General features: G+C 40.1%; 2 protein-coding genes across 4 annotated transcripts; both read left to right on the forward strand.

The window, feature by feature from the left end:
• The first annotated feature begins 6 nt into the window (after window positions 1-6).
• LOC122565772 (E3 ubiquitin-protein ligase HERC2) lies at window positions 7-18592 on the forward strand. Its single transcript, XM_043722091.1, has 14 exons — window positions 7-148; window positions 232-812; window positions 899-1099; window positions 1175-1385; window positions 1617-1874; window positions 1965-14167; window positions 14252-14575; window positions 14693-15002; window positions 15167-15888; window positions 16025-16463; window positions 16586-16809; window positions 16885-17039; window positions 17114-18405; window positions 18509-18592. The coding sequence occupies exons 2-13, from the start codon at window positions 620-622 to the stop codon at window positions 17345-17347; spliced, it is 15474 nt and encodes a 5157-aa protein (XP_043578026.1). The 5' UTR covers window positions 7-148; window positions 232-619; the 3' UTR covers window positions 17348-18405; window positions 18509-18592.
• Window positions 17964-22605, forward strand: LOC122565774 (sarcosine dehydrogenase, mitochondrial). Of its 3 annotated transcripts, none has more exons than XM_043722094.1 (15): window positions 17964-18070; window positions 18737-18836; window positions 18912-19168; window positions 19325-19537; window positions 19637-19966; window positions 20080-20242; window positions 20342-20489; window positions 20581-20719; window positions 20836-21033; window positions 21124-21391; window positions 21482-21611; window positions 21677-21933; window positions 21995-22157; window positions 22242-22349; window positions 22413-22605. In XM_043722094.1, exons 1-15 carry the CDS (start codon window positions 18068-18070, stop codon window positions 22516-22518), a joined length of 2583 nt encoding a protein of 860 aa, XP_043578029.1. In that variant the 5' UTR covers window positions 17964-18067; the 3' UTR covers window positions 22519-22605. The 3 variants fall into 3 exon arrangements, with proteins under 3 accessions (XP_043578029.1, XP_043578028.1, XP_043578030.1); XM_043722093.1 differs by lacking the exon at window positions 17964-18070 and adding an exon at window positions 18533-18672; XM_043722095.1 differs by lacking the exon at window positions 17964-18070 and adding an exon at window positions 18533-18672 and having other exon boundaries at window positions 22278-22349.

The following is a 22605-nucleotide window of genomic DNA, read 5'->3' on the forward strand; positions in this document are numbered from 1 at the left end:
TCGTTCTTTTACGATCAATACATAGTCAAAGATCATGTGATGTTTTGGGAAAAATTAAAGTTGACGATGTTGTGATCAAATATAATCATACCGAACAAATTTAAGATACTAAAAAGTGACAGCTTTAATCATATGTAAATTGTAATTTGTAAGACAAAAGTAGCTTTTCATCATAATATTAAAGGAAGAGACAATCAACAGTTCTTATAAACATTGATTTTTTTATTGTAGGTTTAAGAGACAATCTTTCAAATGTCCCTATTCGAAAAAATCGAAGATGTTATTTCATTACTTTAACTAACCTACGAAAAAGAGTTTTGTGAAACACTGATAATTATTCAAAATTCAAATTTCATTTTACTCAGTTGGAGTGGGAAACTTTTGAAGTCCGAAAAGTTTTTATTTAGAAGAGAAAAAGGAATACAATGTGTTTATAGAATGATTAAAAAATAAAAGAATTATTTTATACAGTATTACGCATTTAGTTATGAATTATAATGTAAAAAATCCAGTTCAATTTCAAGATTATATTTTTTATTGTATTGAAATTGAATAATTTCTGGAATTTGGTATATATACACATATATATTATATATACATATAAATATAGAAAATTAATATGAGCATTCAATTCGATATTATAATGAGGCCAGAAATCCGCTTGGATGCAAAATGGCTCAAAACAGATTTGAAACGTATTCTCTATCGGGATGGTTTATCTGAACTTTGGAATGAAATGGTACGAGATGGAGAAATTGTGGGTTCCTTTAGCGATGGCATAGTTAATGCTGCAGGCATAATAGCTAGAAAAGGTATGAAAAAGAATAATAAAAAAGATTTCTTATATTAAGATTAGCCATTTATATTAATTGGTCACATACTGTTTCAATATATTTAGGTGAAAGTGGTCATTATTATTGTAACATGGGTGTATTAGCATGTCCTTGTTGCAATGGAATTTGTGGTCCACAGCATGGTTGCAATTGTGGTCCTTGCCAAAAATTAGATGAAGAAGAAGCAGCAAGAACAAGTGCATTTGTAGAAAAAAGTATATTAGCTGAACACATAATGGATTCTTGGCTTTGGGGATCTCAGCCTTGTAAAAAATTTTAATATAATCTAATATAATCTGTAAGATTTGTATAATTTTCCTAACATTTTAACCATTTTTCAGCTATTTGCGATTTAACAACATGTATTAATTTACTAATCAAGGAGCAAAGAAAATTATGTTATGAAGTTGCAAACAGTACCTTGTCTGCTACTCGATTAAGACAACGTTTGGTAGTAGCAAGACGATATTTTACGGCTCTTTCTCGTCATAAACCGCAGGAAACTACAGATATTTCAACAACATTAAAACCTACTGCTAAGTTACAAAAAATGTACAATAATCAATTTTAAGACTAGAATCGTTTAAATGTCTTATATATCTCGAATATTACAAATATCCTTAGATTACGAGAATTATATGTGTTTAAACGTGCGCGAGTTGATTATAAATTGGTGGTTATTGATTATATAATCATAGTTTTAATAGTTCTTTATATATTCTTTAGAATATATATATATATAATGTTGATGTATCGAAAATATAAATATTGATGTGATTTTAGCGTAAGGCCGAATGAGAAGCCAACATTGGGTTTAGCGCGTGTGGGATCTCGTGCAGCGTTAAATTTCTCATTCGCATATTTAAGACGGGCTTGGCGATCTGGAGAAGATGTAGAATTTTGCAGCGAGCTTTTATCCGAGTCGTTGGAAGCCTTGCAATCGTTACCTGAAGCTACGCTTTTTGACGAAACTAATGTTTCTCAAGTATGGTTAGAAGTAGTGGAACGATCAGCGAAATTTTTAAGACAAGTTGTTACAGGGTATTTATATTTTCTCATCATATTATTTATTATTATATTATTACTATTAATTTATTTTTATGTTTTTGGTATACATAATTATATTTTTAGGGACATAGTTAGCGGAAGATCATGGTGTCCTATTCCAATAGCCGATCAGCACACGGCTCTTTGTCTGTTATTAGAATTGGTGACACAAAGAGCTACATTATCAAGTTTATTAGATTCTGTTTGTTTGTTACTTCATTTAAGTGGTAAACACAAGCATCAAGATAATCGGGTAATGCCACCTGGAAGCACGGCACCGTTGATACCATTATTGAGACGATTAAATATGATACCAGCTTCTAAATCAAGACGAACAGATGCAAACATTGCACCAGGTCCTTGCGAAGTTTTACTGAAGTATTTGAGGCTTCCTGAAGATGATTCCACGTCTGTAGATTTACGAAAAGCTGCGGTTATAATAATGTGCAATCTGAGTAGATTAGCTGCTCCTCTCCTGCCTCCAATTATCACTGATAGATTCCAGAAGAATCAGAATCAAACGTTTCAAGAAGTTCTAAGTTGGGGAAGTGGAAAATTAAGCAGTGGATCCTCTCCATTTTATTGTGATGCGATTGCAGAGCTTGGAATCAAACAACTTTGTTGTACCGAAAGAGCTCTGATGATTCTTTCAATTAGTGGAAACGTTTACATGATGTATTACGGGTCAGAAACTCAATATCCCCAAAGAGTATACGGATTTTCAGAGAAGCCGGTTACAATGATCGCCTCTCATTCCGACGGTACGCACTATTTAGCCTTAACACAAGATAGTTCCGTTTATTCGTGGGGGAATGGTGATGGTGGACGATTAGGTCATGGAGATAGAGTATGGTATGATGAACCAAAGCTGGTCGAAGCACTAGTTGACAAAAATATTACATTCATAGCATGCGGAAGTACGTATTCGGCAGTTCTTAGTTCGAACGGTGAATTGTACACATGGGGAAGAGGAAATTACGGAAGGCTGGGTCATGGAAATTCAGACAACGTCTTGATTCCTACATTAGTGACAGCTCTAAACGGACACATGGTTGTGTATGTGGCATGCGGTAGTGGAGATTCGCAGACTTTATGCGTCACAGCGTCTGGTATAGTATTCTCGTGGGGTGACGGGAACTATGGAAAGCTTGGTAGAGGAGGCTGCGATGGATCTAAGACGCCAAAGATAGTTGATAAGTTGTTGGATATAAACGTGGCAAAAGTGTATTGCGGTGGACAATTTTCGGCAGCTTTAACTGCATATGGTGAAGTTTATACCTGGGGAAAAGGAGAAGGTTATCGGCTGGGACATGGTAACGAGGAACATATTAGATATCCGAAAGTGATCGAGGTATTGAAGCCGAAAAAAGTGAAAGAATTATGTGTAGGAAATTTTCACGTATTGGCATTAACAGAGGATCAATTGGTATATGGATGGGGTAGAAACGATTATGGTCAAATAGATCCGGCATTGGGCACTGTTGTGCCCGAACCGACTCTTTGTCCAACGTTATCCGGCAAGAATATAATCGGTTTAGCTTGTGGACTGACACAAAGTTTTGCGTGGTGCACATCAGCTTGGTCAGTCGCGAACAGAGTAGCTTTCGTTGTGGATATATGTGAGGAAACTTTCCGATTGTTGGATACGTTATTGAACAAAGTATGCGAAGGATTGCCAGGCACACGGCCACCTACCCAGGATCGTGAATGTTTAGCGGTCGCAACGTTGAATTTGATCCGATTACAACTACACACAATGATAACTCATAATATCGATAGCAAATCAGTCGGATTATCAAATACTCCATTATTAAGCTCGTTGAAACAACGATGTGTTACGCTCGCAAGCAGCTCCGGCATTCTAGCTACTATCCAAGAAGCAGCTCAAGCCGTTTTACAGACTGGTTGGAGCATCTTACTGCCGACAGCGAACGAACGCGCAAAAACATTATCGAATTTCTTGTCGAAAGCGAACTGCAGCAATTTTGAGCAAGTAAATGCTAGCAACGGTCAGCAGTTCATGGCAGACTTGTTAGTTTCTAGCCTAATGGCGGACGGTGGTCTGGAATTAGCGTTGAAGACCGCGGTGAAGGCGGAGACGAGCGAGCTCGCTGACGAGAAGGAATTTCTCGCGAGTAGTAATGTGAGCAAATCAACCGATACGAAACAAGCAAAAGAATTGAATTCAGAAAAGAACAACACGAGTATATCGTTGTTACAATTGGTGAAACAATTGATCAAAAACGGTACATGTATCACGCAGTCTAGGTTACTGCTCAGCCAACAATTGGTTCGTAGTCACGAGGAATCGCAAAGAAACGATAACTCTCCAAGTTTGAATCTTCTTTTAAAATTCCAACGATTACTAATTGCTCAAGTATACGAGTGTATTGATGACGTCGGAACGAAGAAGTTGCGCGATCAAGAAATGCTTGGTGCGGAGTCTCTTTTAAAGAAATATCTCTCGCAAATTTGCATTCACATAATCGAAATAATGTCGTTTGCGGCTGAATTAGCCAACACCAGCATCAAACAGTTCGTATTCGTTAGTACCGTTCTAAGAGGCGACATTGTAAACGTTTTGCTACCCGAACTGATTACTTGCCTTATTTTGTTGCAACTTGACTATCCATTGTTACTTCTAAATATGAATTGGATGGATGTAATGGCGCCGATGTTGGACGCGCTCGATCGATTCAACAAATTGGTGCCGACGATAGAGAAAAGCGAAACGGACGATCTTTCTTGGCCAGGCATCATAGCTCCGCAACATGGCAATAAAATATCTATTTCGGATGAACCTTCGACCATTCGTTGGGCCGATTTGGAGAACCACAATCGCGATGGCGGCCTTTGGGTGGTAGTAAACAACAACGTATATGATGTTCAAGATGTCCGATTCGACGGAAGATCAAATTCGTTGGAAGGTCTTCAAAGAACCGGGACTAATTGGGATGTTAGCTCCGGTACCGAGACAAACATGTCATCTTCTCGTGGCCAACTACCGCGAACCATGATGGATTCTTATTTCGTTGGGCATTATTGCCATTCCGAGCCGGAAAACACTGAGATTACGATCGACGTGACGGACGTATGCTCTTGTTTACTTGACACAGAAAGAGCTTTAGGTTTTCTTTTAGGATTACACTCTCATAGGATGCGGCAGAGTTTACCGTTACAAACTGCCGAAGAGGAAGCCGGTCGCTGGTTAAATGCGAACTTTTTTCGAGGTGGATTGCAAATCTTACAACCACCGAATCCTTACGAGGAGGAGAAAGGAGAAGCGAGGAGTAATACCTCGACAGCCGCGAATTCACCGACGGAACCTCCCCTTCCTATCCGTACAAAGAATGAACTGCAAAAGGAACGACGAGAGGATGACCGAGTTACAACGTTCATTTACGCCCTAGCCGAAACTCATAAAACCGACGCTCAAGTGCATTCCTTCCTAACGATAGTCGACAAATATTCGAAAGCGAATAATCTTTTAGCGCATACCGAATTTTGCGGCGATCACCCGGTGGAGGAAGTTAGCCGACTTTTAATGGCGGTCATATTAAAGCATCTTGCGCTGGGTTATCAGGCGATAAACCTAATCGATCATCAAGAAACAGGAAATGAAAGCAGTCCGAAACTTACCAAACAACTGGCCGAAGTGATTAGAGCGATTCATCAAACCAAATGGAATTTAATCAGGATCAGACAACAACAGAATAGAAGTTACAAGGAGGTGTGTGCTCCAGCCCAAGAGAAGTGTCGGTTTCTTTTACACGAGGTGAGGTCCGCGACCAGTTATGAGATTAAAGGGCTACAGGATCTAAAGTTATTGTACACTGTTGCGAAATTTCGGAAAACGGTCAAAACGATGATTAGGGACATTCGAAAGAACAAAGATTCCACGCCAAGCAAGCCGGAAGACATTCTAAACGCTTCGATTCAGAATGCAAAATCGAAAAACAAATCCGACGAAGATACCTCAATCGTATCGGCAACAACGATGATGACGCCGGTAACGATGACGATGGCAACAACAACCTCAACAACGACTATAACGTCATCGACAATGATAACAACAACGACAGCGGCCATGATAACGACGACGTCGACGACGACGACGACGACGACGACGACGACGACGATGGCAACAACGATGATGACGTTAATAACAACAATGACGACGACGACAACAACAACGTCTACACAAACGCCAACGGCGACGCCAACGACTACGATGACTACGTTAACACAAATGTCAACACCGATGCAGACATTGACATTAAGCTCGATCTCGATTCCAAGTTCGACTCAGAAAGAAACGAGTGGTAAACAGTCGCTTGCATCGCCGAGATTAGAAAATTTATCAGGTAACAAGAAAACTAAGATTACAGAAAGAATGAAACAGAAAACTTTGAATATTGATTCAAACGAATTGATGGTGAATATCATAAATTTTGTGATCACCGAGGACGGTGGAGACGTAGAAACTCTACGTCGAGCCATGTATTGTCAGATGCAGCGGGCAAAATTACGCGAGCAAGGAATCCTAATGATGCAACAATTGCTGAAGAAGGATTATTTGATAACATCGGTAAAGTATTCGTTGTTAAACGGTTGGCTCGGCCTATCCCACGAGAATAAGTCTTTAGCTAATGGAATAACGCATTGCCTCGAAAACATTCAGTCAGTAACACCCTATCAGAAATCGAAGATTATTCTGGCCGAGGCAGAAGTAACTTCTTGGGCGGTGCAAGCTTTGCGAGCGTACGTTGTTCAGGCAGAATTGCCGAGCAATCAAAAACCAGCGAAAATCAGCGATAAGAGCAGTTTGAATCAAGGAACGTATACTTGGCTGCGAAAGTTGCCCAGAGCAAGATTTTTGTTGACTATATTAGGCATACTAACCAATTATCAGCATGCAAACGAAGTCGGATTATTAATAAATTCTGGTTGTGTTTCGAGTATTTTAACATTACTCAGGCAGATCGGACCATCGACATCCACGGAGACGGACGCAGACGTCGAAGCGGACGCGGATGCGAAACCAAAAGATGCGGCGGTGACGGTTATATACGAGGACAGTTTGGAGAAGAGCAAACCGCAAAGCGTTCAACTGACTGGTAGCGAATTGGCGGCTATGATGAAAATTGGTACAAGAGTGGTACGCGGTGTAGATTGGAAGTGGGGAGATCAAGATGGTCCTCCACCGGGTGAAGGTCAAGTGATCGGAGAACTCGGCGAAGACGGCTGGATTCGCGTACAATGGGACAACGACACCACCAATTCGTATCGCATGGGGAAGGAAGGAAAGTACGATTTAAAACTAGCCGAACCGCCAACACCGCCAGAAACCGACAGCGAGAGTGATACGCCGCACAATCTGGCTAAAAACGATAAAAGAAACGATTTGTTGGACATGCACCCGACCACTTGTCTAAAATCCGCCTCCGTTACCGTACTCCGCGTTCTTTTATTCTGTTGCGGCATCGAGGCCGACCGGGTCACCCCTTCCGCCATAAAGATACTCGCCTCTGTGTTACTCGGTATCGTATCTGCTGCGTACAAGTCCGAGTTTAACGCTCACTCTCAGCTCGCGCGAGAACATCACGAAACTTGGGCGACTCTTGGCTCGTTGAGAGCGATCGCCAAGTCTACAGAACTCTGTAAATCTCTGAGCACCAAGGCCTGGATCAATTTCCTTTTGAACATAATTGCCGAACAAAGGAATCCTGATTTGGAAAAACAGATAATGGCGGTGCGTCTACTCACCGTTGTTTTACCATCTTGGTCGGCCGACAATCCTATTCAGATGCCCTTCCTTGAAAAAGTCTTCCGTATATTAGGACATATCGCTCTTAGCTGCAATCTGGGTGTTTCCTCAGAACTTTATTCAAATAAATGTCGCGTCTCCTTGACCGCTTCTCATAGTTCCACCGTGGTCGAGGAGCTTGTTTCGTTGACCAGATTTTTGCATTCCCTCTCAAAGTGGAACGCGACTGTGAACGCTTTTCTCGCTTCGAAGCTATCACTCGCCTCGGACCTATTAAGCGACGGTCCACTCTTTCATATACAATTGAATGAGAACGGAGGTGAGAATAGCGTAAACATACAGGATACGGTGATGGCGGCTCTCATCGTTGTCGGAGGTCTCGACGATAGACCGAGGATCGGTGGTTTGGTTGAAGTTGACAGACAGGTCGGTACCATATGCAAATTTACCAAACATTCGAAGATTCTCGTACAGATACATGATGAAACGAACGGTGACGCGCGCAAGAAGATTCTGTTCTTCAGCATGAAGCGACTCTGCGAAAAATTCCGTTTGGATCGAATGCCCATGCCTGATTCTTTCGTGTCTACATGGGCTAATTTGTTGTTGGGTCATCGGGGAATGGACAAGAGACCGAACGGTATGCCGGTAATAGCCGGTTCTGTGAACGCATCTATTCTACGTAATCAACAGCAACAACTTGCTGCATTGAACGCCGGGAAGGCTTTGTTGGATTATCAGACAAAATTAAGAAAGATACTGAAATACGTGATTGACAGTAATAACAGTAGCAGCAATAGCAACTGCAGTAATGGTAACAACAACAATAACAGTCATAACAACAACAACAACAACAATCACCAGCACAACCATTACCATTATCATCACCATCATCATCGTTATCATCATCATCATCACTATCATCTCCATCATCATCATAATAACGGACACATCGACGAGGAGAGTGGTTGTGACGTGGATGGCCGGCAATGGGACAAGGACGCAATTAAATGTGCTATGGTCACTGTTAGTCGTATCGATCAGGTCGATGCCGATCACGATGGAAACAACGACAACAACGACGACGGCAACGACGTGGAAGAGAATGATAATGAGGAGAACGATGACGATGGTAACGACGAAGAGGAGGAGGAGGAGGGTGAGGACGATAATATCATAGCGAATATAGTCGACAGTAGCAGAAACAACGGTAATAGTAGCAACAGCGATAAAAACAAGAACATCAACAACAATGACAAGTTTGAGAACGTTGGAAGCAGTAATCGAAATCATGAGCGCGTCGAAGGTAATCTCGTCAATGGAGACATGGATGGCGAAGATCATTATATAGATGGCACGAATAGCAACATCGATGGTAGAGGAGACGGTCGCACTAGACGAACGACTCTGTTCCAAGAGATGTTAATACGAGCTACGAGACCGCAGCCATTGAAGCCGATATTTAAGCTTAAGGAATTGGAAGAGGCCGCTCTAGCGGTTTCTCAATATTTGGCTTCCGAACTGAGACATTCGCCGATTCAAGGAACGACGAATACGATGACAACGACAGCGGCGACGATCGCTGGGCCGGGAATGGGAATGGGAACAGCATCAACATGCGGTTTAGCGTCTGCGTCTGCATCAGCGTCAGGAACGGCTATGGCAACGACAACAGGTCCATTTTCGGAACCAGATTCTCCCGCATCCGATTGTTCCTTGGTATCGTTGACGTCTAGTCAAAGGAAACATTGCAGAAGCAGCGGAAGGAAAAGTCCTCCGCCGATGAGTCCTCTTGTTGCGCAACTGACAGAAATGGGTTTTCCGAAGAAGAGCGTGGAATTTGCGATCAAAAGTTTGAGCACGGCAGTTGGGCTCATCACGGCAGAAAGCGTGGTGGCCTGGCTCCTTGAAAATCCTGACGCAGCGTTGAGTGATAGCGAAACGTTATCCAGTGTATATGGGTTATCCGATCCAGAGGATTCGACGAGCGAAAATATCGATGAATCTCCGTCGACGCACGACGCTGTTTCTTCTTCGATGATACCGCCGAATTATATGAAACGTTCCGATTTCTTGTCAGTTGACGAATACGCGATCTACGTGAGGGATAATCTAATACCGGGTATGTTAGTACGGTGCTGTAAAAGCTACGAGGAAGTGGAATACGGCGACGTTGGTCAGGTGATAAAAATCGACCCGGAAGGCTTACACGATTTGAATGTTCAAGTTGCGTGGCAGCGCAAAGGCGGTACTTATTGGGTAAGGTTCATCCACATAGAACTTCTTGGTCATCCGCCAGCGATACCAGGCCCAGCCACGCTGAAGATCGGTGATAAAGTAAGAGTGAAGGCTTCGGTGACCGTACCTAAGTATAAATGGGGTACAGTGAACCATCAAAGCGTTGGAGTGGTTACAAGCATAATAAACAACGGGAAAGATGTGTCGGTCGATTTTCCGCAACAAAGCGGTTGGACCGGTTGCGCGATAGAAATGGAGCGGGTCCCCTCCTGTCACCATTCGGTCTCGTGCAATTCTTGTCACCTGTTACCGATATCCGGCCCGCGATTTAAATGTAAGTATTGCGAGAGTTATAATCTCTGCGAAAACTGTTTTTATACGAAACGATGCCACCGACACGGGTTCAATCGAATCGTGGAGCCAGGTTCGGCGGCGGTATATGCTGGCAAGCCGGGAAGGTATCACAGGCAAGACTACACGGAATCGTCCCTGATCGACGACTGGTCCAAATGTATACGAACGTTGAGCGTTTCTTCGCGAGAAAGTTGGGCGACACGGCTAGTCGATGGATCTGGTCTTTACTGGCAGAGTTGCGGTTCTCAGGGGAAGCATTGGATTCGTATGGAAATGTTGCCGGGTATACTGGTGCATTCGCTGAAAATAATGGTGAATCCGCAAGACAGCAGTTATATGCCATCGCTGATCGCGGTAAACGTTGGCGAGTCGTTCAATAGTTTGGTAGAATTGGCGACGATCAGCGTACGGCGTACTGACACGAGCGTCCTCTTACTCCAGGATACCAAAGAATATTACTCTTGCATCGAAATAGCGATCAAGCAATGCCGAAACGGTGGGATAGATTGCAAGATACGCGGCCTTCAAATAATCGGCAAGAGAAAAATGTTTGAGAATCACTTGGCAACGTCCGTTTCATTTCTGGCCTCGGACTGGGAGATCGTTCAAGAGCAGATGAACTTGCAGCATGGATCCGAGCCACCGCCCCAACATTCGGCCGTCTACGTCTGGGGATTGAATGACAAAGATCAACTAGGCGGACTGAAAGGATCGAAAATAAAGTTACCGGTTTACAGCGAAGTTCTCTCGAAATTAAAACCCGTTCACATCGCCGGTGGCAGTAAAACTTTGTTCGTGGTTAGCCAGGAAGGGAAACTGTACGCCTGCGGAGAAGGAACGAACGGTCGACTCGGCCTTGGGGATGACAGCAACGTGTGCGAACCGAAGCTCATTCCGTTCTTGAGCCAGTATATGATCAAAAAGGTGGCTGTACACTCGGGTGGAAAGCACGCGTTGGCCCTCACCCAGGACGGCAAAATCTTCTCATGGGGTGAGGGGGAGGACGGTAAGCTCGGTCACGGGAATTCTGTTTCCCTGGATAAGCCAAGGCTGATCGAATCTTTAAAGTCAAAAAGGATACGTGATATCGCGTGTGGGTCCGGACACTCGGCTGCGATAACCAGCAGCGGAGAGCTATACACCTGGGGATTAGGGGAGTACGGAAGATTGGGCCACGGCGACACAGCCACGCAAATGAAGCCGAAACTAGTACAATCTCTAGTCGGTCAGCGCGTGATACAGGTCGCGTGCGGTAGCAGGGATGCGCAGACAATGGCATTGACAGCTGACGGATCGGTATACTCATGGGGTGACGGAGATTTCGGTAAACTGGGTCGGGGAGGCAGCGACGGTTGTTACACACCCTTGTTGATCGATCGACTGAATGGTTTGGGAGTAGTGCAGATCGAATGCGGAGCTCAATTTTCCCTGGCATTGACGAAATATGGAGAGGTATGGACGTGGGGCAAAGGCGATTACTTTCGACTTGGTCACGGTAACGATCATCACGTTCGGAAACCAACGCTGGTCGAAGGACTTCGTGGAAAGAAGGTAGTACATGTGGCTGTTGGTGCTCTTCATTGCTTAGCGGTTACGGACACTGGACAAGTATACGCTTGGGGTGACAATGACCATGGTCAACAGGGAAATGGTTCGACGATCGTTAATAAGAAGCCATCACTGGTGCATGAATTGGATGATGCGAGAGTTAATCGGGTATCTTGCGGCTCCAGTCACAGTATTGCCTGGGTCTTGACCGATCAACCGGCGACCAACAACCAAGAACCTGTCATGTTCCCAACCGAGAAAGATCCACTTGGTCAAATATCGCTAACATTCAAAAGCATTGTCAACCACGGTACAGATACAACGGATTCGAACGGCTGCCCAGTACCCTCTTGCTCCACAATATCGTCTACCATTCCCTCCGCGAACAGCGACGAAATTACCAGCACCGGTGACACGATCGTTCACAATTCCGTCCAATCCTGCGGCAACAGACCTTCTCTCTCGAGTATCATTCTCTCGCTAGAAAGTAACGTAGCGAAACAACAAGCATTGCAACACGTGATAAACGCTCTTCGTATAATACAAGCTCGAATCATCGTAGTGACAGCATTGCAAAGTCATTCGACGTTAAAATCCAACACTGGCAATACCGGAGGCAATGTTTACGGTATTAATATTGGAAACGGTGGTACGGTAGGTTGCTTGGTAAGCGAAGTGACGGCGCCGGACGGAACTGTTACCGTTGGGTCGACCAACATCACCTCAGGAAGTAGTCATAGTCACGTCTATCAGAATGTGGGAGACAGCGCGCAAGGTGGCGGAGAAGCACCAGCGAACGCGGCAGAATTGGTTAATTTGGTAAACAATAGTCCGCGAACGAGCCCCGAGTCCGAAGATTATCCGTTGGCGGCAGTGTTTCCCTCGATGTCCAGTTCGGCCAGTTTGTCTTCACGTGCCTCAAAAATGTCAAGCAGTGCGATGAGCGTGATCGCGGCTACTCTCACCTCTAATGCTCAAATAGTTGGTGAAGGACCCGCCGCGGATCCTAACTTGGATGATTTTACATGCACGTTGACAGAGGAGGACGCCAGAATGCTGGTCGATCTTCTAAAATTGGCGGTTGCCAATAGAATATGCAGAGGAGCGAAAGAGACGATATCCTCGGTACTAATCGCACTAGCAAAAACAAACCATTCGATTCGTAGTATGGTGCTGGAGCTTTGTATTACCGAGCTGGAAGACACGGTGGTAAATTCGAGTAATAGAAGCAACGTACCTCAACCGGTCGTACAAGAAAGTCCACATCCGTACATAGATGGTACCACGTTGACCGGGCATGTGAAGGTACCTGGCGCGGAAGCTCTCAGAGTTGAATTCGATCGACGTTGCTCTACCGAGAGACGTCATGATCCGTTGACCATCATGGATTCCAGCAATCGAATACTAGCTGTGAAATCCGGCAGAGAATGGAGCGAGTGGGCCGCCGAGATTCGAATCTCGGGCGACGAGCTCAGATGGAGATTCTCCTCGGACGGATCGGTGAACGGTTGGGGATGGCGATTTACCGTCTATCCTATACTCGCAAGCCTCGCACCGCATGAGCTAGTCTCGGACAGAGCTGTTCTATCACAGCCAGCTATCGCGCTTGCTGAATCTCTTTTGGACAACACCCTGATCACCTTGGACAGGAATATCGCCACTCGATTAGCTGCCACCCTGGCTCAGTGTAGTCAACTGAGCGTATTATCCGCTCAACAACGAATGTGGGCGTTAAAAAAATTGCAAGTCGTTTACACCAGTGGACCGGGTATACGTCCAGAAGTCGCGCTTTCTTCGCTCCTCGGCTCTTTACCTCAAGCATTACTCAAACAATACACCTATGAAGATCCTTTGGTCCGCGGTGGGAAGCAATTGATGCACAGCGACTTTTTCAAGGTTCTTGTCGCGCTTGCCTGTGACCTCGAATTAGACACGATGCAATGCTGCTCGGAAATTCATAAATGGTCTTGGTTCCGAAGGTACTGTCTATCGGCACGGGTCGCCAAGTCTCTCGTAAATCGGACACGCCTTCCTAAAGCGTTTTGTCTCGAAGTTACCAAAAGAATTAACGAGATGATCACGGACGGAGAGGGAAATACCAAGGATCACGAGAGTCACGAGTTATTCAAGCAGGAACACGATGAGCAACTGTTACAGTGGCTGAACCGCAGGCCGGAAGATTGGACATTATCGTGGGATGGTTCCGGAGCAATTTATGGTTGGGGACATAATCATCGCGGCCAATTGGGTGGACTTGAGGGAGCAAAAGTGAAACTACCTGTCCTCTGTGAAAGCTTGTCCGCGCTTCGACCCGTCCAGCTCACCGGTGGAGAACAAACTTTATTAGCGGTCACTGCTGACGGGAAGGTCTATGCAACCGGTAAAGCCTCTTTTTTTCTCTTTCTCCTCCTCTGATCCAACTTCCGTTCTACTGAACGAAATTATTATTTGTCTTTACGGATAGGTTACGGTGCCGCCGGGCGTCTAGGTATCGGAGGAACGGACTCTGTTATGGTACCGACTCTTTTAGAATCCATCCAGCATGTTTTCGTTAAGAAGGTGGCCGTCAATTCAGGAGGTAAACACTGCCTTGCTCTAAGTTCTGAGGGACACGTTTATTCTTGGGGAGAAGGAGACGACGGAAAATTAGGTCATGGAAACAGGTTGATGTACGACCGACCGAAATTAATCGAAGAGTTATTGGGGACCGAGATCGTTGATATAGCTTGCGGTGGCCATCATAGCGCAGCAATAACGAGTGCCGGTTGGCTTTATACTTGGGGAAAAGGTACAGCAGGGAGTCAGAGAAAAAAAGGATACTAGAACAAAAACAAATGAAAAGATAAATAGAAGCAAATCAAAACGTGTGTATAATCCAAGCAAATATAAGATTTATCGATTACAGGTCGATACGGACGATTAGGTCATGGAGATAGCGAAGATCAATTAACACCCAAACTGGTCGAAGCTCTGCAAGATTACAAGGTGATCGACGTAGCATGCGGGAGCGGTGACGCGCAGACTCTTTGTGTTACCGATGATGATAACGTTTGGAGTTGGGGCGATGGAGACTATGGAAAATTAGGTAGAGGAGGTAGCGATGGCTGTAAAATTCCAATGAAGATCGAATCTCTCGCAGGACTTGGTGTTATTAAAGTTGAATGCGGCAGTCAATTCTCGGTAGCTTTGACAAGATCGGGAGCAATATATACATGGTAAGGATCCGAATCATCGATCTTTCGACGACGATTTTGATTCGTTCGTCGATACATCTCAACTATCTCTCTTTCCTTGTCTCCCCCTTTCCCTCCCCTTTCATATCCTTCGCATTATTCTTAAGCAATTAAACAGTAAATGATTAAATTTTATACATAAATAGGGGTAAAGGAGACTATCATCGTTTGGGTCATGGAACAGATGATCATGTTCGAAGACCGCGTAAAGTAGCAGCCCTTCAAGGGAAAAAGATCATCTCGATAGCAACAGGTTCATTACATTGCGTAGCATGTACCGATAAGGGAGAAGTTTTCACTTGGGGAGATAATGATGAAGGCCAGTTAGGCGATGGAACAACAAGCGCACTTCAGAGACCAAGACTGGTCCATGCGTTACAGGGTAAAAAGATAACTCGGGTTGCTTGTGGCAGTGCTCATACTTTAGCATGGAGTACAATGAAAGCTACTCAAAGCAGAATGCCTGCTACTACACCAATGGAATATGATTTGGTAAAGGATTTACCTTTCCCTGTGTTACACAATCGATTAGTACTTCTCCATCATTTTGCCGAATTACTTTGCCCATGTTTGCCAATGTTCCCAATCACCGGTCCCGTCAGCTTGAGTAAATTGGCTCCTATGTTAGTATACAGCATTAAAGAAGCAACTTTTCGTAAAGTGGTTCAAGCAACAATGGTTAGAGATCGACAACACGGGCCAGTAATAGAATTAAATCGAATACAAGTAAAGCGAGCCAGAAGTAAAGCTGGATTGGCGGGACCAGATGGCATTAAATCCGTTTTTGGACAAATGGTCTCTAAGATGTCTTTGTTAACGCAAGATGTACTCTTCTTTCCTCATAGGGTCTGGAAAGTAAAGTTTATCGGTGGGTTAAATATAATTTTACTATTCGATACGAACAATGAAAAAGAAAAATATAGAACAGAAAAAAGAAGCTTGAGAACTAACAAGAAATACAGATTAATATATACTTTAATAAGATCGTCTCACATTCTCAACAGGAGAAAGCGTAGACGATTGCGGTGGTGGTTATAGCGAGAGTATAGCGGAAATATGTGACGAATTACAAAATGGTTCTTTACCTTTGCTTATACCAACGCCGAATGGTCGAGACGATAACGGCACTAACAGAGATTGTTTTCTTCTGAATCCAATGGTCGATTCGCCATTACATATGAACATGTTCCGATTTCTTGGAATTTTAATGGGCATAGCAATAAGAACTGGTAGCCCATTAAGTTTGAACTTGGCAGAACCTGTGTGGAAACAGCTCGCAGGTATATCCTTAACACCTGCGGATTTGACCGAAGTTGATAGGGACTATGTTCCCGGATTATTATGCATCCGAGATATGGAGCCTGACGAAAAGGTATTTCAAACTCTTGAAATGCCATTTTCCACACCGTCTGCTGTAGGACATGACATACCTTTGTCCAGCAGGTATTTACTTTATCGTAAATATTTTTTTTTATTCCTACTTGATGATTCATTTACTTTAGCATTTATCTATATAGCTTTTGTTTTTTAATAAATGTATCATCGGCATCGATTCTTCTTTTCAGATATCGAAAAATTACTCCAGAAAATAAACACGAGTATGTCCAGTTGGCATTAAATTATAGATTACACGAGTTTGATGCTCAGGTGGCTGCTGTTCGCGAAGGAATGTCAAAAGTTATACCTGTACCCTTCCTCGCGTTGTTCAGCGGACCTGAACTAGAAACAATGGTTTGCGGTAGTCCAGATATACCACTTACTTTATTGAAATCTGTTGCAACTTATAAAGGTATAAATATCAACGATACATTTACCAAACGGTTGAATTTTCTAAGTCTTACAATCTCTATTTCTACTGTTTTAGGCATTGAAGCCACTGCTCCTTTAATACAATGGTTCTGGGAAGTAATGGAAGAGTTCTCCAATCAAGAAAGATCTTTGTTTCTACGATTCGTTTGGGGTAGAACTCGTTTGCCACGAACAATTGCCGATTTTCGTGGAAGAGATTTTGTTTTACAAGTAATGTCAAGTAATTTTTAATACCTTTTCGCAATTATTTATTTGTTATTCTTACTCTTTCTAATCCATTTTAGGTAATGGATAAATACAATCCACCGGATCATTTTCTTCCTGAAAGTTACACATGTTTTTTCCTCTTGAAAATGCCAAGGTATTCGTGTAAACCAGTATTGCGACAGAAATTAAAATATGCAATACATTTTTGCAAAAGCATCGACACTGATGAATATGCTAGAGTACAAGCTGCGACCAATTCAGACACCGAAGAAACGGACAGCCTTGCTAGCGAAGAGTACATATCGCTTTAATAAAATTGATTCTGCAATTTTTTTTCCTTACAATTAACTTTCTAATCTCTTCGATTAATTGGTTAACAAAATTGGTTACCAATTGGTAGAATAATAATTTCTGTAAGCCAAAGGAAAACAACAAACATCACTTTCCTCGTTTTTATTTCGATTAAGTGTAAGAAATATTTTTGCTTGTAAATTTGTGTAATTTAGATTTATTAAGCGTAACAACTGTACCACTCTCTCTCTCTCTCTCTCTTTCTCTCCATCTCTCTCTCTCTCTCTCTCTCTCTCCTTGTCTTCCTCTCCATCTCTCTCTCTCTCTCTCCTTGTCTTTCTCTCTCTCATAAATATACACGCGTGAATTATTAAAAATGTATTATAAAAGTTGTATTACTTGGCATCGAAGATACTCTAGAATATTATTAAATTTGACATATTTATTATTACAAACTATAATATTTAATATATAATTTTTCATATATACATATATATATTATTTGTATGCCTGCGTACACGCAATCTTTTCACTTATTTATTTATTTTGTATTTATATTTAATATCTGTATGATTGAAAGACTGTATGTATTTATGTATGTACTTTATATCTATGTACGCATGAGCATACTGACATCCGAATTACATTGTTGTATATTTGCCTTTCATTTGCCTTTTATAATTGTTGTTATGAAAAGACGAGAATAAGAGTTACGAACTAATTGTTATTACGGAACGCGTATGGTTGGTTTACGTTGAACGATATTTTTGAATAATATTTAATTTTACTTATTAAAGAAGTAAGAAATATCGTGGAAAGAATGCTAATTAATAATATCATATTATTAGATACATATGAAATTTCATTTGATTCTGTTAAAGATTATTTTTGCATTTTGTAAAACAAAAATATAATCATAAATAATTCTCATTGCTTTTGTTAAAGAGTATTTATAATAGAAATAAAATAAAAACGATTTATTTGCGTAATTATTAATAATGAAAGATATAACAAAAGTTTCATTCTTTCCATATAATGATAATTCTTATATCATAGACAAACAAGCTAATTAATCGAGGTATTTTATATTTTCATATCAATTTAAAAAAAATATATTACTTTTTAAATTCTTTCCATATAATTGCACATTAATACAAGAGAATCATCACTGAATATTGTAGAAGATTAATGAGTATATTTGTTAATGTGAATTGATAAATGTGGTCATTAAAAAGATAAAATACAAATAGAACAATTTGACTGTATGGAGTGTATCATTGGGATAATGTAAATTCATACTGTTTCTCTTCATATGAAAAACATGTTCCATTTAATAAAGCACAAGGTATTTGTAGTTGTTTGTTTTAGTTCATATAGAAATTACTAAGATTCTAATAAATTATTTTCAGTTTCATAGAGTGTGTATTAATTACACAAAATCAGTAACAAGAACACTGAATTTATCATCCACAATACAGTTACCAGATTATGCAGATGTTGTAATAGTAGGTAAGTAACAAAATTCTCTAAGTATTTTACATCCTAATATTCAAAATAACTTATACATTAATGTATCACTTTCAGGTGGGGGTAGTGCAGGTTGTAATGCACTTTATCATTTAGGGAAATGTGGCATTAATGCTGTGCTATTAGACAAATCAAAGTTAATGTCTGGTACTACATGGCACACTGCAGGTCTTACTTGGAGTATACGAGGTCCAAGTGATGTTGAAATGGAATTATTAAATACAACAAAATGTATTTTTAACTCCCTAGAAAAAGAAACTGGAATAAATCCAGGATGGATAAACAATGGTGGACTTTACATTGCACGTTCCAATGTAAATATTCATTATATTGGTTTCCTTCTCCTCTTCTTATTCTAGATAATCATCCATTTAATGTTACTATTACTGTTATTGTTATAATTGCCGTTATCATTAATATATTTTTGTTGTTATTAGCATTTAATACTTAACATTATTTACATATTACAGGAACGATTAAATGAATATAGAAGGCTAGTTACTGGTTCAAAAGCTTTTGGTATTCAAGCACATTTAATTTCTTCCCAAGAAGCAAAAAAGTTATTTCCCTTGTTAAATGAGGACACTATTCAGGGAGCATTTTACTCTTCAGAAGATGGAGTTATTGACCCGACCATGTTAATTAATGCTTTGACAAAGTCAGCAAAAAGTAATGGTTGTCAGGTAATAATTATTTAATAAGTCTCCTTTTTTTTCTTTTACAAATAAGAACAATAATCAGAAAAAGAGAAGTATACTAATAAAGTTATTAAAATTGTTTAGATTATCGAAAATTGTCCTGTTACGAAGATACTCACAAAGGAAACTATTAAGAATAATAAAAAAGTTTATGCTGTAGAGACGCCATATGGAGTCATAAAAACAGATGTTGTTCTCAATGCTGCTGGAGCTTGGTCAAAGAGTGTAGCAAACATGATTAATATGAATATTCCTCTAACACCAATTAAGCATGCTTACATTGTTACAGAACCCATAGAAGGATTGCAGAATCTTCCAAATATTAAAGATCCTGATACGAGTCTGTACTATCGAATTCAGGGTAGCTCAATAGCTATAGGTGGTTATGAACAGAATCCTATCATATTACCATCTGTGAGTCATTAATTCATTGTCACTTTTAACATATAATCAACAAGTATCTTGAATATATCCAAAAAAAGAAACAATTTTACCAATATTAATCATATTCTTTGTTTACATAAAAGGCTCCAGAACATTTTTCATTCTGCCTCTATGAATTAGATTGGAATGTCTTCAATGCACATCTAGAATCAATGATTCAATTGATTCCTAAATTATCAACAGTTGGAATAAGAACTACAATATGCGGACCAGAAAGTTTTACTCCTGATCATAGACCAATTATGGGTATGAAAAAATACCTTTATATATATATATATATATACATCTTTTATTTCTTATTCTAATTTTCAATTCTCCAATTCTAATTTTCATTGAATTCAAAAGGTGAAGATCCAAATTGTTCTGGATTCTTCTACTCTTGTGGTTATAATAGTGCTGGAATGATGTTGGGAGGTGGATGCGGAGAACAAATTGCACATTGGATAATTAATGGTCGGCCAGATAAATACATGTTTAACTATGATATCAGAAGGTGAAATTTATCATTTCTTTTTTTTTTGTTTCAATCTTATCTGATCATTTTAATATTTCTAATTTTATATTTATATCTATTTGATTCATAGATTTTTACCAGAACAAAGAAACAACATGGTCTGGATACATGAGAGATCTCATGAAGCCTATACAAAAAATTATAACATTATATTTCCACATGATGAACCATTAAGTGGAAGAAATCTTAAAGTGGATCCTTTTCACAGTGTAAGATAAAAATAGTTATGCATAGTGTTTTTTATTTAATGACATCAATAAATAAATGTTCTACTGAATGCATCATGAAAAAAACAAAGCATTCTTATTTATTTAATGTACTGCAGTTACTTGTCGAAGAAGGTGCTATTATGGAAGAATGTCAAGGTTGGGAACGTCCTGCATGGTTCTCTCCAACTAACAAAGTAGAAATTCTGTCATATGATTATGGTGGACATTATGGCACAGCAAAGAATCAGAATGATTATTATCGTGCAATATTAGAAAAAGAATATAGCTTTAATTTCTCACCGTATAACGAGATAGTAAGCTATTGAAATTAAAATATATTTAGAAAAAGAAAAATAAAGGTAAGGAGAAAAGAAAGTTATCAGTAACAAATGATTTTTCGTTAGATTCGGAAAGAAGTTCTTGCTTGTCGTCAAAATGTTGTTTTGTTTGACACATCTCACCTTGGAAAATTTTATATTTGTGGACCTGATGCTCAAAATACGGTAGATTATTTGTTCACGGCAGACACGAATTGCAACTTTAATAAAACAATTTACACTTGTATGCTGAATCATGCTGGAGGAGTTGAAACAGATTGTACAGTTACAGTGTTGGAACCTGGCTCAAGTGGAATTGTAAATCCGATATTTAAAGAAAAAGCCTTTTATATTGGTAAATTAATTTTTAAATAAAATAGTATTAAAATAAATTAATGTTACTATCGCGAATTATGAAATAGCAATGTCTTACTTTCGTTGCTAGTCTCAAATGGTATTTCAATTTATCATACATGGGCTCATATGAAGAAAGCAATAATGGAAAAGGGCTTTGATGTATCTTTACATGATGTTTCTGAGCAAATTGGTATTTTATCCGTGCAAGGACCTAATAGGTACAGTATTATGTACACTTTTATCATTCAAATTCCAGTCTATAAATTAATGCATCTACTTATAGTCGAAAAGTAATCGAGACATTAATTGAAGATGAAATCTCAGATGAATCTTTTAAATATTCAACTACAAAACTGGTAAAGATTAAAAACGAAACGATACGTTTAATTAGACTTAGTTTCGTTGGTGAACTTGGTTTCGAATTACATATTCCAAAATCATCTTGCCGAATAGTTTATAAAACATTAATAAATTGTGGTAAATCATATAATATAAAACATGCCGGTTATCGGGCACTGCATAGTCTCAGTTGTGAAAAGGGTATGTGACTAATTTTAATTAGTTTACTAATGTATATTATTAATATGATTAAATTTTTCAGGCTATCTTCTTTGGGGTTTAGATCTTAGAGCAGATGATAATCCCATTGAAGCCGGGCTTGAATCTATTTGTCGCAATACTGGAGAGTACTTGGGAAAAACAGCTGTCGATCGATTGCGAAAAATTGGTATCAAAAAGAAATTGGTGCATATTTATTTAAACAGGTATGTATTATAAAACATTATTATAAAATATGATTTTCATGTTCAATTTTGATAAAATAATACTAATAGCATATATTATGACAGCACCATTCCATTATGGGGAATGGAACTTATTTACAGAAATAAATGCCTTGTTGGTTATTTACGTAGAGTAGAACAGGGATACAGCAATGGAAATGTAATTGGGCATGGGTAAGTAAGATAACATTGAATGTAATAATAAAAAGTTATAGAGCTAATATTGATTAATATTAGGTACATTAAACATCCAAACGGGGAAAATGTAACAAAGGAATTTCTAGAAAGTGCTAATTATGAAATTGAAGCTATGGGGAAACGATACACAGTAGATCTTTGTTAAGGAAATATATTTGATCTTATTAATAAATTATTATTTTAATATATGAAAATACAATTTTCAAGTTCAAGAGATCTTTAAAAATTGAAA

Source organism: Bombus pyrosoma, linkage group LG3, assembly GCF_014825855.1.
Source record: "Bombus pyrosoma isolate SC7728 linkage group LG3, ASM1482585v1, whole genome shotgun sequence".
Taxonomy (NCBI): Eukaryota; Metazoa; Arthropoda; class Insecta; order Hymenoptera; family Apidae; genus Bombus; species Bombus pyrosoma.

Bases quoted from the DNA above. Each gene is read 5' to 3' on its own strand.
- LOC122565774 (XM_043722093.1), top strand. From the start codon at position 18,640: ATGAAAAACATGTTCCATTTAATAAAGCACAAG. The intron at 19,538-19,636 runs GTAATAATTATT...AAAATTGTTTAG, and splicing joins CAAAAAGTAATGGTTGTCAG to ATTATCGAAAATTGTCCTGT. The intron at 22,350-22,412 runs GTAAGTAAGATA...GATTAATATTAG, and splicing joins GGAAATGTAATTGGGCATGG to GTACATTAAACATCCAAACG.
- LOC122565772 (XM_043722091.1), top strand. From the start codon at position 620: ATGAGCATTCAATTCGATATTATAATGAGGCCAGAAATCCGCTTGGAT. The intron at 15,003-15,166 runs GTAAGGATCCGA...ATACATAAATAG, and splicing joins TCGGGAGCAATATATACATG to GGGTAAAGGAGACTATCATC. The intron at 16,464-16,585 runs GTATTTACTTTA...TCTTCTTTTCAG, and splicing joins GACATACCTTTGTCCAGCAG to ATATCGAAAAATTACTCCAG.